General features: G+C 39.4%; 1 protein-coding gene across 2 annotated transcripts in view; it reads left to right on the top strand.

Moving 5' to 3' along the window:
- Positions 1-18,557, top strand: part of LOC115153218 (cGMP-dependent protein kinase 1-like) — a 167,365-nt gene that overhangs the window by 134,885 nt on the left and 13,923 nt on the right. For both annotated transcript variants that reach the window (XM_029698427.1, XM_029698426.1), the window contains exons 6-7: positions 3,445-3,522; positions 4,473-4,567. In XM_029698427.1, coding sequence (XP_029554287.1) covers positions 3,445-3,522; positions 4,473-4,567 — 173 coding nt within the window. The remainder of the gene's footprint in view (positions 1-3,444; positions 3,523-4,472; positions 4,568-18,557) is intronic.

The following is an 18,557-nucleotide window of genomic DNA, read 5'->3' as shown; positions in this document are numbered from 1 at the left end:
ATATTGCTTTGCAAAGTCTGATTGAGTACATTATTCAGTTATACATGTCTACCTCGGTAACCTCATTGCTGCTATCCCTGTATTTCAGTTGCATGCCTCATTGCACTTTCAATTTGCCCATTTGTACTTGCCATTTGCCTTCATTGCACATGTATACATCCCACTTAATAATATACATTGTACTTAATTGTGTCTCTGGTAAATGTTTTGTACTCTTTTATATGCACTTCTGGTCTAATGCTAACTGCATTTTGTTGTACTGTACTTGTACTTGTTCAATGACAATAACGTTTAACCTAATCTAATAATGCAACAACACATACAATTGAAATGGAATTCAAATTCTTGAAGGAGTCATTTAAATTCTTGAAGGATTCTCATTGTTCAAATACTTCAGATCATCACTTCTTCGTCAGAGTGATTTTTATACCTGTTCTCTGGCTTTATCTGTATTGCTCATATTATCACAAACAAATTACTAGGGTAGTGAAATGATGACAGCTTCAGCTGTAAGCTAGCAAGGAAAGCAACCGGTATCTTCTTGCATTGTAAAGTGTTCTAGCCTGTAATGGAGATTGTTTTGCAAACAGTAATTAACAGCTGCAACATTTCAACATGCCGTGTTGTGTTATTCAAGCGTGTTAACTTCTGTGCAGCATGAGTGGTGAGCTAACATGATGCAGCCCAGACTCCCAGTGAGTGAAGTGTTTCCTCAGGACAGGCTTGAGCTAGCAATGAGTAAGTGGGGCAGGCATGGTGCTCTCGTGCTATAAGGGGACATCAGATATGCTGATAGGCAGACTTGATCCTCTCTCAATCAGTAGATAACGTGAGGCACATTTTATAGAAGTTCCGAAAGTAAAAAAAAATACTAGTACCGAACTGTTTTTCATGTTCTAGTATAAAAAAATTACCAAAGTGTTGGTATATCATGCAACGCCAGTTCATTTTAGCTATAATCTTTTTGTAACACTTTATTTGGATAGTCCATCTGTAGATGCTTTAGTAGCATTTAAACTAACTATCTACTAACTCTAGCTCTAACCTTAACCCTTATCCTAACCCTAAACTTAATCCTTACTCTAACACTAACCCTAACCTTAACTCTTACCATAACCCTTATTCTAAACCTGACCCTAACTCTAAACGTAACCTTAGTAAGCAGTTACTTATCAACAGATAATTTGTTGATAGTATGACCATCTGTAGAGCATCTGTGAGCAAACTTTTTTAGCATGCTATTCCTAGTAAAAAGACTTTAAAGTACTATCTGTACTTTACTTTACTATGTATATTTTGGACAACTTTTACTTTTACTTCACTACCTTCCTAAAGAAAAGAATTTACTTTTTACTCCAAACATTTTATCTGACACCCAAATGTACTCGTTAGCTTTTGAGTACGTAGCGGGACGAAAAAATTGTCCAATTCACACACTTATCAAGAGAACATCCCTGGTCATCTCTACTGCCTCTGATCTGGCGGAATCACGAAACACAATTTCTGTAAATTGCCTGCCATGCCATAGAAAAAAGAGAACCATTCTGACTACAGTGGTAAAATAAAACAATGGGCTAAAAAAGAACAGAATGTCTGTCTGTCTGTCTGTCTGTCTGTCTGTCTGTCTGTCTGTCTGTCTGTCTGTCTGTCTGTCTGTCTGTCTCGTTCCACTCTGACTCCCTCATATAGATAACATACAGAATCACTGCCATGGATTAAAGTACATAAAATAGTATAATTTGAAAGAGGAAATACACAGGGGTATTGTATATTATGTGACTGAGGAAAATGTTCAGTCTCCTGAGGGGGAATAGGTTTTGTCATGCCCTCTTCACGACTGTCTTGGTGTGCATGGACCATGCTAATTTGTTGGTGATGTGGACACCAACGAACTTGAAGCTCTCAACCTGCTCCACTACAGCCCTGTCAAAGAGAATGGGGTGGGCTCAGTCCTCCATTTCCTGTAGTCCACAATAATCTCCTTTGTCTTGATTACATTGAAGGAGAGGTTGTTGTCCTGGCACCACACGGCCAGGTCTCTGACGTACTCCCGATAGGCTGTCTAGTCATTGTCGGTGATCAGGCCTACCACTGTTGTGTCATCTGCAAACTTATCGATGGTGTTGGAGTCGTGCCTGGCTGTGTGTGAATGGGGAGCACAGGGGGGGACTGAGCACGCTGGAGGGGACTGAGCACGCACCCCTGAGGGGTCCATGTGTTTAGGATCAGCGTGGCGGATGTGTTGTTACCTACCCTTACCACCTGGGGGAGGCACATCATGAAGTCCAGGATCCATTTGCAGAGGGAGGTGTTTAGTCCCAGGGTCCTTAGCTTACTGATGAGCTTTGAGGGCACGATGGTGTTGAGCTGTAGTCAATGAATAGCATTCTCACGTAGGTGTTCCTTTTGTCCTGGTGGGAAAGGGCAGTGTGGAGTGCAATAGAGATCGCATCATCTGTGGATCTGTTAGGGCGGAATGCAAATTGGAGTGGGTCTAGGGTATCTAGTATAATGGTGTTGATGTGAGCCATGACCAGCATTTCAAAGCACTTCATGGCTACAGATGTGAGTGCTATGGGTCGGTAGATATTTAGGCAGGGAATAGTGCCCCCCAATGTTCTTCCAACATTGGGGGGCACTAAAACTAAAGAAGGATTTACATAAATTGGTCGAGACCAGGGGGACCTCAAGAGTTAGCCAACCCTGCAAGCGGGTTTGGTAGCTCATTATTTTATACTTTAGCAACGAAGTTAGGTAAGTTGGAAGCTTGTGTTGTAGAGCTTTGTACACAAAAAGGGAGTAATGAAGTTATCTATGGGACTTCAATGAGGACCAGCCAACCTTTTGATGCAGTAATGAGTATTAAAACTGTCACCTGTGATATAGCGAAGGGCGCTATGATAGACGGCATCTAATGTTTTAAGAGTAGTGGCTGTTGCAATCTGGTAAATGGTGTCACCATTGTCAAGGACTGGCAGGAAAGTTGACTGTACAATCTGCTTCCTGCTATTTCTAAGAAAGAAGCCCACTTTAAGTTTTTGCTTTTTAACTAGCACATCCGTATGTTTCTTAAACATGACATTTTTGTCAATCCAAATGCCCAGATATATATAGGCTGGAACCCGATCGATGGGAGAACCATCCAATTAATAAATATATAGTCCATCTGAAACATTTTGGTGAGAATTAGAGAACAATGTATTTAGTGTTGCCCGCAAGTACAAGTTTTAAACCAACCTAGGCTTTCTGTAAGGCAACAAGGTCAGATTGAAGCTCTAACATAACTAAGATCCATTCCAGAGGGAAAAACATTTTCACCAAGGCTGGGGTGACCAGAGTCTCACCCATGGGGTGATAGGGTGTATTAGACAGAGGGAGTTGAGAGAGGTGTCTCGGTGACTCATCCTTCTCATTTCTCTTCCCCTCTCACCTCTTTTATTACAGACACACTATGAGGATGGAGAGTACATCATCAGACAGGGAGCCACAGGAGACACCTTCTTTATCATCAGTAAGGGAATGGTGAGACCATCATCATCCTCATTGTTATCATTGTCATTATTATTAAGACCATCTTTCATGAAAAACATGGATTGTCACTGCTACGATCATCATCATCATTAACATAATTAGAAAGCAAATCATCAGACACCGTCATATTGATCAACCAGTCAGGTGTTGTGTGGTCTGGTGCAGTACTGAAAGTGGTTAGAGATGGTGGTAGAGATCCAGAGCTCTCAGCAAGACATGTCACCTTCTGTCCCAGCCAAGGAACCAAATAAGGTCAACAACTCACCCTATTCAAATTATCAAGATGTACTGTATCTGTCTCAACTAGTAGAACAAACATCTCTCTCTCTCTCTCTCCCCCCATTATCCTTCCCTGTCCACATTCGTCTATCCTTTTCTCTCAATCTCTCTGTTTCTTTTCCTGGCTCTTCCTTTCCCTTTCTGTCCTCCAGATTATATTACAAGTTGAATTATCGCTCTGTCCTTTAGATTTATTCAGAGTGATTATGTATTTCTGGAGGATGTGGTGTCATACCTGAATACAACAGGCTAATGAATAAAGATAGAAGCCTTAATTAAGCCAAACGACCTTCTATATATCTTTACTGCTGGACCTCCATTGCTCAGTTGTCAGCTAGCTAATGACCTGGTCAGTGGCTCCTCACAGACCATAGCACCAAGATGTCCATATAAAATGTAGAAGGATTTAGCATGCACAGAGATGTCCATCGCCCCTGCTCTACATCAGCCTCACTCTGATGTTTAATAATGTAGTGATTAGTGAGCTGTACCGTTACAGAAATGTACATTACAGAAGGGTTTTATGTACAGTGTAGCGCACGGCTTATCACATTACAGTGATGGCTGAGATTGAGTCTGTCCCATAGGTTCCTTCTCTCAGAATGTGTGATTGCTCACTCCCCCTCATGGATTTAAACTGGTACCCCCACCCCTGTGTCCAGGTGAATGTGACCAGGGAAGACAAGTCCAACGGGGATCCTGTCTACCTCCGCAGCATGGGGAAAGGAGACTGGTTTGGAGAGAAGGCCCTGCAGGGGTAAGACTGATAAACCCTTTACCCACACCTCTCTCTCCCTCTCCTTGCCCTCCTCTCTTCTCTATCTTTCTCTTTACCTCCCTCCCTCTCTTTACTTAATCTATCTTTCTTTCTTTCTCTCTCTACCTCTACCCTCTGTTGCTCTCTTTCAATCTCTTTCTCTCTTCCTCTTTCTCCTTGACAGCTGCTCTGTGGCAATGAATGCTAAGAGATGCATTATTTCAGAATTGTGACCAGAATGCATGTTGTGTGCATACCCCCCATTAACCACATGCATCTCATGGATCTCCCTCCTGACACAATGTGAAGTCCCTTGAGAACCAAATCTATTGGCACCCTTGCACTTTTGGCACCCTGTGTTGTTTTTCAGAATGTTCTCTTTTTTCTTTTCAAAACTAGTTGAATGGCATTTTTACTCTAGGCACATGTAACTTACCACAGCTAAGGTAAATGAGAATCATTGCCTCCAACCAAATTAATTTCAATTTTGAATATGTTTTTCTTGATCCTGTACAGTTGTAAATCAAACAAATACATGTGTAAACACCAAAAGTGTTCAATTTAATCTTATTTTAGAATAAATATATAGTGAAATAGTGAAATTGTGAATAGCAAAGAAAATTGCACCGACTCTTTTGCACTGCTTCTATGCACACTCACTGGACTCTACCCACACACTCAAATATCCTACACTGACACTCCAGCACACACACACACACACACACACACACACACACACACACACACACACACACACACACACACACACACACACACACACACACACACACACACACACACACACACACACACACACACTACATATGCTCTCACACACAAGACTTTGCCTTAATGACAGCTTTGCACACTCTTGGAATTTTCTCAACCAGCTTCATGAAGTAGTCACCTGGATGCGTTTGAGCCAGTCATTTGTGTTGTGACTAAGTCCATATATTATGGCAAGAATAGCTCAAATAAGGAAAGAGAAACGACAATCAATCATTACTTTAAGACATGAAGATCAGTCAATCCAAAAAATGTCAAGAACTTCAAATGTTTCTCAAAGTGCAGTCACAAAAACCATCAAGCTTTATGATGAAACAGGCTCTCATGAGGACTGCCACAGGAAATGAAGACCCAGAGTTACCTCTGCTGCAGAGGATAAGTTCATTAGAGTTACCAGCCTCAGAAATAGGCAATTAACTACACCTCAGATTGCAGCCCAAATAAATGCTTCACAGAGTTCAAGTAACAGACACATCTCAACATCAACTGTTCAGAGGAGACTGTGTGAAACCACTACTAAAGGACACCAATAAGAAGAAGAGACTTGCTTGGGCCAAGAAACATGAGCAATGGACATTAGACCGTTGAAAATCTGTCCTTGGGTCTGATGAGTCCAAATTTGCGATTTTTGGTCCCAACCGTTGTGTCTTTGTGAGACGCAGAGTAGGTGAACGGATGATCTCCACATGTGTGGTTCCCACCATGAAGCATGGAGGAGGACTGATGGTGTGGGGGTGCTTAGCTGGTGACACTGTCAGTGATTTATTTAGAATTCAAGGCACACTTGACCAACATGGCTACCACAGCATTCTGCAGCGATATGCCATCTCATATGGTTTGCGCTTAGTCGGACTATCATTTGTTTTTCAACAGCACAATGACCCAAAACACACCTCCAGGCTGTGTAAAGGCTATTTGAGCAAGAAGGAGAGTGCTGAGTGCTGCATCAGATGACCTGACATCCACAATCACCCAACCTCAACCCAATTGAGATGTTTGGGATGAGTTGGATCACAGAGTGAAGGAAAAGCAGCCAACAAGTGCTCAACATATGTGGAAACTCCTTCATGACTATTGGAAAAGCATTCCAGGTGACTACCTCATCAAGCTGGTTGAGAGAATGTCAAGAGTGTGCAAAGCTGTCATCAAGTCAAAGGGTGGCTACTTTGAAGAATCTCAAATCTAAATTATATTTTGATTTGTTTAACTCTTTTGGTTACTGCATGATTCATATGTGTTATTTCATAGTTTCGATGTCTTCACTATTATTCTGCAAGGTAGAAAATAGTCAAAATAAAGAAAAGCCATTGAATGAGTACTTGTGTCTAAACTTTTGACTGGTATTGTATATTTGACCTTACTGCTATTAGCCAATACAAATGCATTGAATAGTAGATTCACAACAGATAGTCCCCCCCAAAAATCTAAACGAAGTTTGTTCTGTAGTGTGTGTCCTATATCTGAGAGATATTAGAAAGATTGTGGTTGTTCATTTCTTTACTTTCAAATTAGGAGAGACAAACTTATCAAACAAGTCAGAGTTATACATTTATGAACTTATTACTAAGGGAGCAGGTCACTACAACACACACATATAAAGTGAATCGATTGAGAGCTCTATGATATTGATGGCTGGTTGTCGAATCACCCTCAGAGGATTTGTTGAGAGCCCTGAGACAAAGGTACAAAGGTCTTTTATATCCAAGATACACCTCCTTCAGTCTTCATGACAAACAACAGATGTATGGAATGGGTCCCAAGGTTAAGATTTGTATAAAAGATACTTATAATTCACAGCAGACAGTTCTGCTGTAAAAACTGTTCTCATTGTGTAGAGACCAGGGTCTGGGCCCCGGATTCATCTCTTCCTGGTACCTTATAGAACAGAAACATTAACTCATGCTATGGAATGCCGTCTCTTTAGGTTTATCACTAAAATACATCATAAATCTTCTGTCAGTGTTAACTTTACTAGGGTAGCAGCATTCGGAATTTTGGATGAAAAGTGTGCCCAAAGTAAACTGTCTGCTACTCAGGCCCAGAAGCTAGGATATGCATATAATTGGTTGATTCCGATAGAAGACACTCTAAAGGTTCCAAAACTGTTCTAATAACGTCTGTGAGTATAACAGAACTGATATGGCAGGCGAAAAAACCAGAGGTAAATCCATCCAGGAAGTACTATTATTTTGAAAGGCTGTTTTTCCATTGAAAGCCTATCCACCATACAAAGACTTAGGACCCAGTTCACGATCTCTATGGCTTCTTCTACATGTGGCCAGTCTTTAGGCATTGTGTCAGGCTTTTACTCTGAAAAATGAGGGAGATACATCACTTTCAATGAGTGGACAGTGGACATTTCCAGACATGAGTCCAGTGCGTGATCGGGAGTGTGCCTTTATTGTTTCTCCTTTTCTATTGACGAAGCTTTTGTTCGGTTGAAATATTATTTATTATTTATGACAAAAACAACCTGAGGATTGATTTTAAACATCGTTTGACATGTTTCTACGACTTTTATTTTACTTTTTGACTTTTCGTCTGGATGTTGAGAGTGAGATTTGTGCCTTTCGATTACTGAACTAAACGCACCAACAAAACTGAGGTTTTTGGACATAAAGAGGGACATTATCGAACAAAACAAACATTTATTGTGTAACATGGAGTCCTGGGAGTGCCACCAGATGAAGATCATCAAAGGTAAGTGATTAATTTAATTGCTATTTCTGACTTTTGTGAGTGCTCTCCTTGGCTGGAAAATGTCTGTATGGTTTCTTGTGGCTAGGCGCTGTCCTAACATAATCGCATGGTGTGCTTTCGCCGTTAAGCCTTTTTGAAATCGGACTCTGTGGTTGGATTAATCTCTCTGGGCCAGTGGGACGCTTGCGTCCCACCTACTCAACAGCCAGTGGAATCCCGTGGCGCAATATTCAAATACCTTAGAAATGCTATTACTTCAATTTCTCAAACATATGACTATTTTACACCATTTTAAAGACTCTCGTTAATCTAACCACACTGTCCGATTTCAAAAAGGCTTTACAACGAAAGCAAAACATTAGATTATGTCAGCAGAGTACCTAGCCAGAAATAATCAGACACCCATTTTTCAAGCTAGCATATAATGTCACATAAACCCAAACCACAGCTAAATGCAGCACTAACCTTTGATGATCGTCATCAGATGACACTCCTAGGACATTATGTTATACAATACATGCATGTTTTGTTCAATCAAGTTCATATTTATATAAAAAAAAAGCTTTTTACATTAGCATGTGACTAGCATGTGACTAGCATTCCCACCGAACACTTCCGGTGAATTTACTAAATTACTCACGATAAACGTTCACAAAAAACATAACAATTATTTTAAGAATTATAGATACAGAACTCCTTTATGCAATCGCAGGTGTCCGATTTTAAAATAGCTTTTCGGTGAAAGCACATTTTGCAATATTCTGAGTAGATAGCCCGGCCATCACGGGCTAGCTATTTTGACACCCACCAAGTGTGGTACTCACCAAACTCAGATTTACTATTAGAAAAAATGGATTACCTTTGCTGTTCTTCGTCAGAATGCACTCCCAGGACTTCTAGTTTACACCCAATGTTGTTTTGGTTCCAAATAATCCATAGTTATATCCAAATAGCGGCGCTTTGTTCTTGCGTTCAAGACACTATCCGAAGGGTGATGCGCCGGCACCCTTCGTGACAAAAAATTTCAAAATATTCCATTACCGTACTTCGAAGCATGTCAAATGCTGTTTAAAATCGCTGTGTCAAACGCTGTAAAAATAATTTGATGCGATTTTTCTCGTAAAATAGCGATAATATTCCGACCGGGAGACGTCGTTTTCTTTAAAGACTGAAAATGTAAAATAGACTCTTCACGTGCACGCGCGTGCCCGTTTCATTGTTCTCAGATCGACCACTATCCAAATGCGCTACTGTTTTTCAGCCAGGGACTGCAGAGTCATCATTCCCCATTCTGGCGCCTTCTGAGAGCCTATGGGAGCCTTAGAAAATGTCACGTTACAGCAGAGATCCTCTATTTTCCATAAAGAGGCTATAGAAGGCCAAGAAATGGTCAGAGAGGGCACTTCCTGTATGCAATCTTCTCAGGTTTTGGCCTGCCATATGAGTTCTGTTATACTCACAGACACCATTCAAACAGTTTTAGAAACTTTAGGGTGTTTTCTATCCAAATCAAACAATTATATGCATATTCTAGTTTCTGGGCAGGAGTAATAACCAGATTAAATCGGGTACGTTTTTTATCCGGCCGTGAAAATACTGCCCCCTATCCTAAACAGGTTAATTCACATGTAGAAAATACATACATTCTTCATAAAACAAGAAGCATAAAAGCAATAATTCCTTGCATGGGTTCCTGCAAGTGACCGGCTGCTATAGCACTGTCTCAGCCTCCTCCCAAGAAACTTAGCACTGTCTCCCATTTCAACCTCCAACACATATTCTAAGCATTCTACCAACTTGTCTGGGGAGGTCATGATAAACAGTCACCTGCACAAGCCCATGAAGAAAAACAAAAGATGCATACAGTTTATATGATTCAAGGCAATATCTTCATAGACGGTGAAAATCAAATATTTAATGCATAATGCAGTGCATTCCACAATGGAGTTTAATAAAAAAATAAGTTTTGGTTATCTATCACACTCCAATGGATCAGTATGGTGGAAATACTATTTCCATCCCAGAAACTAAAATTAGCATATCATGTTGGACAAATCCAGGTAGTGACTCCTGGTTTAAGTAAAATGTATTCTCTTGGTGCCTAATGAACATGACCCAAGACAAGCATCATGATTCTACTATTTACAAGTCAATGCCTATAGATCAAATATATTAGGATCAGTTTCACTCTCCGGATCAGAGTTCCCCTCTCCATTCACCAGGGCATGCTGAGAATAGTGTCAACATCTTTAGTTCCAACAGCAATCAAAACAATCAATCCATAATACATTAATTGCTTCACTCATATAGTTATTAACATACTAAACTCAAATCAATCCTTCAGTTTTAAAAATCATTCAGTTTCCAAATCATAATCAAAATCCAGTTAATTATCCTACCAAAATTTAGAATGACATTGCTCGGTGATAGGTCCAATTACTCAAAACCCTCAATTTAACACACATCGACATTGGCAGAATGTACATTTATATTCACATACAGTATAATTATCCTATAATTCCGGTATTAACTTTCTTATGATGATTATAATTACAGATCAGTATCCTAATGCATTCTTAATCTAAATTACTATAATTTTAGCAGTGTGTAGACCTCTACAATCAACCTGATACCCCAAAATAAACCATTTGACCAAACCCCCCCACAACACAACGTGCCATTGGAACACAGGAGTGATGGTTGCTGATAATGGGCCTCTGTACGCCTATGCAGATATTCCATAAAAAATCTGCCGTTTCCAGCGACAATAGTCATTTACAACATTAACAATGTCTACACTGTATTTCTGATCAATTTTATGTTATTTTAATGGACAAAAAATGGCCTATTCTTTCAAAAACAAGGACATTTCTAAGTGACCCCAAACTTTTGAACGGTAGTGTATGTGCATGCAAAGAGCAAACAACAAGCTGCACAAGAACTCACTACTGTAATGGTCCAGTTTACAAAGTGGCTCAGTGACTCAAGTTTGCATCTCAATGTGAAAAAAACTGTCTGCATGTTCCTCACAAAGAGGGCAACTGATGCCACTGAGCCAGATGTTTATGTGTCAGGGGAGAAGTTCCAGGTGGTATCCGATTTTAAGTATCTTGCCATCATACTTGATTTCAACCTCTTAAAAAGCAGGTGAAAAAGGTAACTCAAATAACATTTTACATTTTAGTAATTTAGCAGACGCTCTTATCCAGAGCGACTTACAGTAGTGAATGCATACATTTCATACATTCTTTTTTTTCCTGTGCTGGCCCCCTGTGGGGGATATATACAAATGTGTTTGACTACAGAGGTAGCAAAACTGTACTTCAAATCTATGATACTCCCCCACTTAACATACTGCTTGACTAGTTGGGCCCAAGCTTGCTGTACAACATTAACATCCATTCAGTCTGTCTACAAATAGTGCTTGATAGCCCAATAGCTATCATCACTGTTACATCCTCAGGAAGCATGAGCTCCTGAGTTGGAAAAATATTGTGTAATACACTGACGCATGTCTTGTATTCAAGATCCTAAATGGCATGGCTCCCCCTCCACTCAGCACTTTTGTTAAACAGAAAACACAAACCTATGGCAGATTGAATAAAGGTGATTTTCCATAAGGGAACTATACAGTCACCTCCCATGGCAGATCCACAAGGTCTGCCATGGGAGGTGACTGTATAGTTCCCTTATGGAAAATCACCTTTATTCAATCTGCTTTCTCTGTGAGAGCTTCCCATGTCTGGAAAACCCTGCCATCAGACACACACAACTGTAAAACCTATCACACCTTAAAAAAAACATGAAGATATGGCTAGAGGCCAATCAGACTAGTGAAAATAATCCCTAGCTGTGTATTGCTACTTTCCATGTTGTCTGTAGCTGGAGAGGTGTGGAAACACTTTGTTGCTTTTATGTATTTTGTTTTGTTGCTTTTTGCGTGCTATGTGTTGCTTGTTCTATGTTGCTCTGCGTGTGCTTACTGCTCATTGATTGTCTGCATTGCTATTGTAATTATTTTTAATAACCTGCCCAGGGACTGCGGTTGAAAATTAGCTGGCTGGCTAAAACCGGCACTTTTACTGAAACGTTGATTAATGTGCACTGTCCCTGTAAAAATAAAAATAAACTCAACTCAAACTGCAATCCACTTGAATGACCGGACATTGTTCCACGTAATGGAACCAGATTATAATGTTAGAATACATTAACTTCCTGCTCAAATTCACTGGTGTTACCTAAACTATAAAACCCAGCAACAGTAATCAGAAATTATTGAAGAACGTTTCCGATTGAATGATTCAGACCTCTACTACAAATGTCCCATTGCATCCCTTACAGCCCGATATAGCCCAGCGAGCATGACTTGTTCACCAACTCTTGTATTCTTGCCAGTAGGAAAAAATATATTTAACCCATTGTCAACAACGTTCAGCGCTTACCTCTCTCGTAAGGTTAAAATCAAACTTGACAACTTTCTCTTCTCTTTCGGCTTCACACTTATGAAATGTCCAAGACTTTAAAAGTAACATGTAATGCGGCAAATGTCTAAAATACATCAGTCAATTCTCAAAGAAAAATACATTTTGGTGGGTACAATACTACAGCCATTTACTACCCACAATTTCAGTTCATTGCAGTTGTATCCTGCAATAAGTAATACCCATGTTTAGATATCAGTTATGATCATGGTCACAGCTCAATTGCAATTACCTATCCGCTATTATTAGAATTCATTAGACGTAGATAACTGTCCCTTATTTGATTCAGTTATTTAAATACGACTCCATTCTCAATATGTTATGCCATCAGACCATTTAGGCAACCGACAACATATTACATCGAAATCACCTCGCCATTTATGTTGCATGAATTAGCCTTTCAATTTGAACTAAGCAAGCTGTTAAAATGTTCAGTTTATATCTTAAACAAATACTGGCGGTAGTATCTGTCCAGGCAAAACATACCAATACTTGAATTACAATCAGAAACCCATATTTTAGTGAATACCAAAGACACAATGCTATTGAAATGATGGAGAAATCCCACACATAACCCTATTACAATGGTTTGTAGTTATAACATCATGCACATAATAACGACACAATTCCCAACAAATAGCCCGGCAGGTCCACGCGTTTCTCCGCAGAGATTGTCACATGCGCAAAAGGAATAGATTAGCAGTCAACGAGTTCATTGACTAGGAAAGAGATCTTGCACTTTTTAATAAAAGCGGATTATGTTTTCTTATGCAACACATTTCAATTACTTTACTACATCACATTAACTCCGCAATGATAAGTAGTTTGATGGATAACCTAGGCTTTGTACGACATTAGAAGTTAGGTCGAGATTCCATCTAAATTCGCTCTAACTTTAAGGAAAAAGGTTTATTCAATAAATATAGCAACTCCTCTCATACTGGGCCTTAAGGGCAGTTTTATTTCAAATATAGTACCCGGACTGAGAAAATCCAAAAAGCGTTTTATAGCTACATCGTTAGGGTAAGTTAACCAAAACTGGACACACTCCATTCAGTTTCTGAGACAATTGCCTAGACTTTGTAGACAGTTTAATAATGCTTAAACCTCATCTTTATCAAATGATCCATTAAAGGGACCAACACAAAACCTACATACGTCTACGTATGGGTTGTTTAAGTTGCATCTCATCCCAGTATTACTTTATCAAATCTCTAGTAATCTCCCAGCGGAAAAATCCCGGATGGTTCCCAGACACTGCCTTGCTGGTCATAGGAAAAATGTTCTTCATAGACTTCCAGAAATTATAGACTTGCCTCTACTTTCTAAAATAGCATCCCTCTCTCAATACCACCCCACACATTATATGATGGGCAGTGATGGATGGAATCCCAAAATAACATTTTATCAACACTTATTAACCAACTTATTACCACAGTCACACAGTTTTCATATCACATTCACACAGTACTGTTCCCAAACACACTTAAAACATCTTAGGGATAGCCCCCTTTTTTAAATTTTCGCCTAAATGACATACTCAAATCTAACTGCCTGTAGCTCAGGCTCTGAAGCAAGGATATGTATATTATTGGTACCATTTGAAAGGAAACACTTTGAAGTTTGTGGAAATGTAAATTGAATATAGGAGAATATAACACAATAGATCTGGTAGAAGAAAATACAAAGAAGAAACCAACCAGTCTTTTTCTATCACCATCTTTGAAATGCAAGAGAAAGGTCATAGTTCTAGCCATCAGTCTGGTTTTAGTGTCCACAAGATGGCAGCTGTGTATGTGCAAAGTTTCAGATGGGTAATTTGAAGAATGACTGACCTACAAGACTTTAGTGTGAAGTCCCCAGGGACATTTGGGCAAATCGTGAAGGAGGCATTCACATTCATATTCTATTTTTCTACAAGAATATCATCAAATCCGTATACTTGGACCTTGATTTAGCTTTCCAAGTATTCGTAGCCATACTATAAGTTTAAGATTTGCAAACAACCAGTTTTCATAACTCTGAATATCCTTATAATCATTGTCCAAAATGAAAATCATGCTGTCGTACAAGATTAGTACCTGCATTTTACGACATATACATGGTTGCCCAGCTCATTGGCTATCTAGCTAGCTTTGTTTGACCCTGATTGGTGCAAATTTGACAAAGAAAGTGATGGCCGCCCGCGTCATCGGCGTGCCATGTAGATGTCGCTCTCTGACCAAATATGGTGTCTTATAGGATATACTACACCCCTAATGAAATAGTGAAGTCTTGTTACATTCTAGGATCTCTGAGGAATAGATACGAAAGTGATTTGACTTGTTCAAACAACGTTTAGGGTGAGATTTTCACAGATTCCTTTCTTTGGAAATTGAACGAGTGGAAATACAAAATCGATCGTGCGTGCTATATGGACATTTTTAGGATATGAAAAAGGATTTTATCTAACAAAACGACACTTCATGTTATCTCTGGGACTGTTTGGACGATGAATCAGAGCAATATTTTAGAATGTAAGTACACATTTCACCTTCAGAGGTGAATTTATCAAACCTATCGTGTTGAAAAAAGTATTTTGTTGTTAGGAGCTCTCCTCAAACAATAGCATGGCATTTTTTCGCAGTAATAGCTACTGTAAATTGGACAGTGTGGTTATATTAACCTCTCTGGGGTATGTAGGACGCTAGCGTCCCACCCGCGGGACACACTATTCAACAGCCAGTGAAATAGCAGGGCGGCAAATTCAAAACAACAAAAATCTCATAATTCAAATTTCTCAAACATACAACTATTATATTCCATTTTAAAGATACACTTCTCGTTAATCCAACCACATTGTCCCATTTCAAAAAGGCTTTACGGCGAAAGCATAGCATTAGATTATGTTAGGACAGCGCTGAGACAAGAAAAACCACATAGCCATTTTCCAAGCAAGGAGAGGCGTCACAAAAAAACAGAAATACAGCTAAAATGAATCACTAACCTTTGACGATCTTCATCAGATGACACTCCCAGGACTCAATGTTACACAATACATGCATGTTTTGTTCGATAAAGTTCATATTTATATCCAAAAACCCCATTTTACATTGGCGTGTGATGTTCAGAAAATGTTTTGCCTCCAAAACTTCCAGTGAATGAGCACATCAATTTCCAAAAATACTCATCATAAACGTTGATAAAATTTACAACAGTTATTAAAATAATTACAGATACACTTCTCCTTAAAATCAATTTTTATGCGATTTTTCTCGTAAAAAAGCGATAATATTCCGACCGGGAAACCCTGTTTTCGTTCAAAGACGAAAAAATTAAAACATGGTGTCGGCTCGTGCACGCGCCCCCAGTCTCATTGTTCTCTGATCGACCACTATCCAAATGCGCTACTGCTTTTCAGCCATGGCCTGCAAAGGCATCATTCAACGTTTTGCCGCCTTCTGAGAGCCTATGGGAGCCGTAGGAAGTGTCACGTTACAGCAGAGATCCTCAGTTTTCAATAAAGAGAGTGTGGAAGGCCAAGAAATGGTCAGAGAGGGCACTTCCTGTAAGGAATCTTCTCAGGTTTTGGCCTGCCATATGAGTTCTGTTATACTCACAGACACCATTCAAACAGTTTTAGAAACTTTAGGGTGTTTTCTATCCAAATCAAACAATTATATGCATATTCTAGTTTCTGGGCAGTAGTAATAACCAGATTAAATCGGGTACGTTTTTTATCCGGCCATGCAAATACTGCCCCCTACCCTAGAGAGGTTAATGCAACCGCTGTGTCAGATTTCAAAATAGCTTTACGGCAAAAGCACATTGTTCAGTATTCTGAGTACAGAGCTCAGCCATCAAAGCAAGCTATACAGTTATCCGCCAAGTTCTGGAGTCAACAAAACTCAGAAATAGTATTATAAATCTTCACTTACCTTTGCTGGTCTTCGTTGGAATGCACTCCCAAGACTCCCACAAGAAATGTTCGTTTTGTTCTATAAACTCCATATTTATGTCCAAATACCTCCGTTTTGTTCGCACGTTCAGATCGCTAAATGCGCGAGTGCAAAACCAGAGACGAAAAGTCAAAAAGTTCCAATACCATTCGTTGAAACATGTCAAACGATGTTTACAATCAATCCTTAGGGTCTTTTTATCATAAATATTCGATAATATTCCAACCGGACATTGTAAGACATTGTCCGGTTGGAATATTATCGAATATTTATGATAAAAAGACCCTAAGAATTGTAAGACCATTTTTCTTATAGGAAATGTGATTTTGGTGAAGGCTAAACTGGGTGGGTGTCTAAATAGCTAGCCAGTGATGGCTGGGCTATGTACTTAGAATATTGCAAAATGTGCTTCATCCGAAAAGCTATTTTAAAATCGGACATATCGAGTGCATAGAGGAGTTCTGTATCTATAATTCTTAAAATAATTGTTATGCTTTTTGTGAACGTTTATCGTGAGTAATTTAGGAAATTGTTAGTAAATTCCCCAGAAGTTTGCGGGGGGTATGCTAGTTCTGAACGTCACATGCTAATGTAAAAAGCAGTTTTTTGATATAAATATGAACTTGATTGAACAGACATGCATGTATTGTATAACATAATGTCCTAGGTGTGTCATCTGATGAAGATCATCAAAGGTTAGTGCTGCATTTAGCTGTGGTTTTGTTTTTTTTGACATTATATGCTAGCTTGAAAAATGGGTGTCTGATTATTTCTGGCTGGGTACTCTGCTGACATAATCTAATGTTTTGCTTTCGTTGTAAAGCCTTTTTGAAATTGGACAGTGTGGTTAGATTAACGAGAGTCTTGTCTTTAAATAGCTGTAAAATAGTCATATGTTTGAAAAATGGAAGTTTTTGGATTTTAGAGGAATTTGTATTTCGCGCCACGCCCATCATTGGATATTGGAGCAGACGCCCATCATTGGATATTGGAGCAGACATCTAGATGTAAGAGGTTAAGTGTTCCCTTTATTTTTTTGAGCAGTATATTTAGTTGAAATAAAACTCTGACTTGTGTGACAAGTTTGTCTCTCCTCATGGCGACGGGGATGGGGATGTGAATCTTCACATGGTGAGCGCTCCTGACGACCTGGGTAAATGGTGCACGAGTGGTCCCTCAAACTTGGGATCTCAGGGAGACCACACTTCGGGAACGGGAGCAGATGGACCCACCTTTGATCTGAGAGGCAGCGAGCCGAGTGGATACCACATCCCAAACTACGTTTTTTTTTAAAGAAAGAGTTTGAGTAATGTATTTATTCCCTCATTAATAAGAGAGCAGGTCAATACAAAACACACATATAAAGTGAATCGATTGACTGCGCTACGATAATAATGGCTGGTCGACGAATCACCCTCAAATGATTCGTTGAGAGCCCCGAAACAAAGGTACAAAGGTATTTTATAGCAAAGATAGACCCCCTTCAGTCTACATGACAAACAACAGATGTATGGAATGGGTCCCATGGTTAAGATTTGTATGAAAGATAGTTATAATTCACAGCAGACAGTATCTGCTGTAAAAACTGTTCTCATTGTGTAGAGACCAGAGTCTAACCCCGGAGTCATCTCTCCCTGGTACCTTATAGAACAGAAACTCATGCTATGGAATACGTTCTCTTTAGGTTTATCACCCAAAGACATCGTAAATCTTCTGTCAGTGTTAACTTCTTGGGGCTATGTGGGACATTAGCATGCCACCCGTGGCGCACCCTATCAACAGCAGGTGCATTTCAAGAGCGGCAAATTTGAAACCAAATAAATGTCAAAATTCAAATTTCTCAAACATACAACTAACTTACAGCCTTTGAAAGATAAACATCTTCTTAATCTAACCACGTTTACCGATTTCAAAAAGGTTTTACGGGGAAAGCATAAAGTTAGGTTATGTTAGGAGAGTACATTGACAATAGCTGTGTGTAGTGTATTGTCGATTCAAAGACAGGCGTCACCAAAACCATAAAATCAGCTAAAATTATGCACTAACCTTTTACAATCTCCATCAGATGACACTCCTAGGACATTA

The sequence above is a fragment of the Salmo trutta genome, chromosome 18, assembly GCF_901001165.1.
Source record: "Salmo trutta chromosome 18, fSalTru1.1, whole genome shotgun sequence".
Classification (NCBI taxonomy): Eukaryota; Metazoa; Chordata; class Actinopteri; order Salmoniformes; family Salmonidae; genus Salmo; species Salmo trutta.
This window is presented reverse-complemented; position numbering and strand designations above follow the sequence as displayed.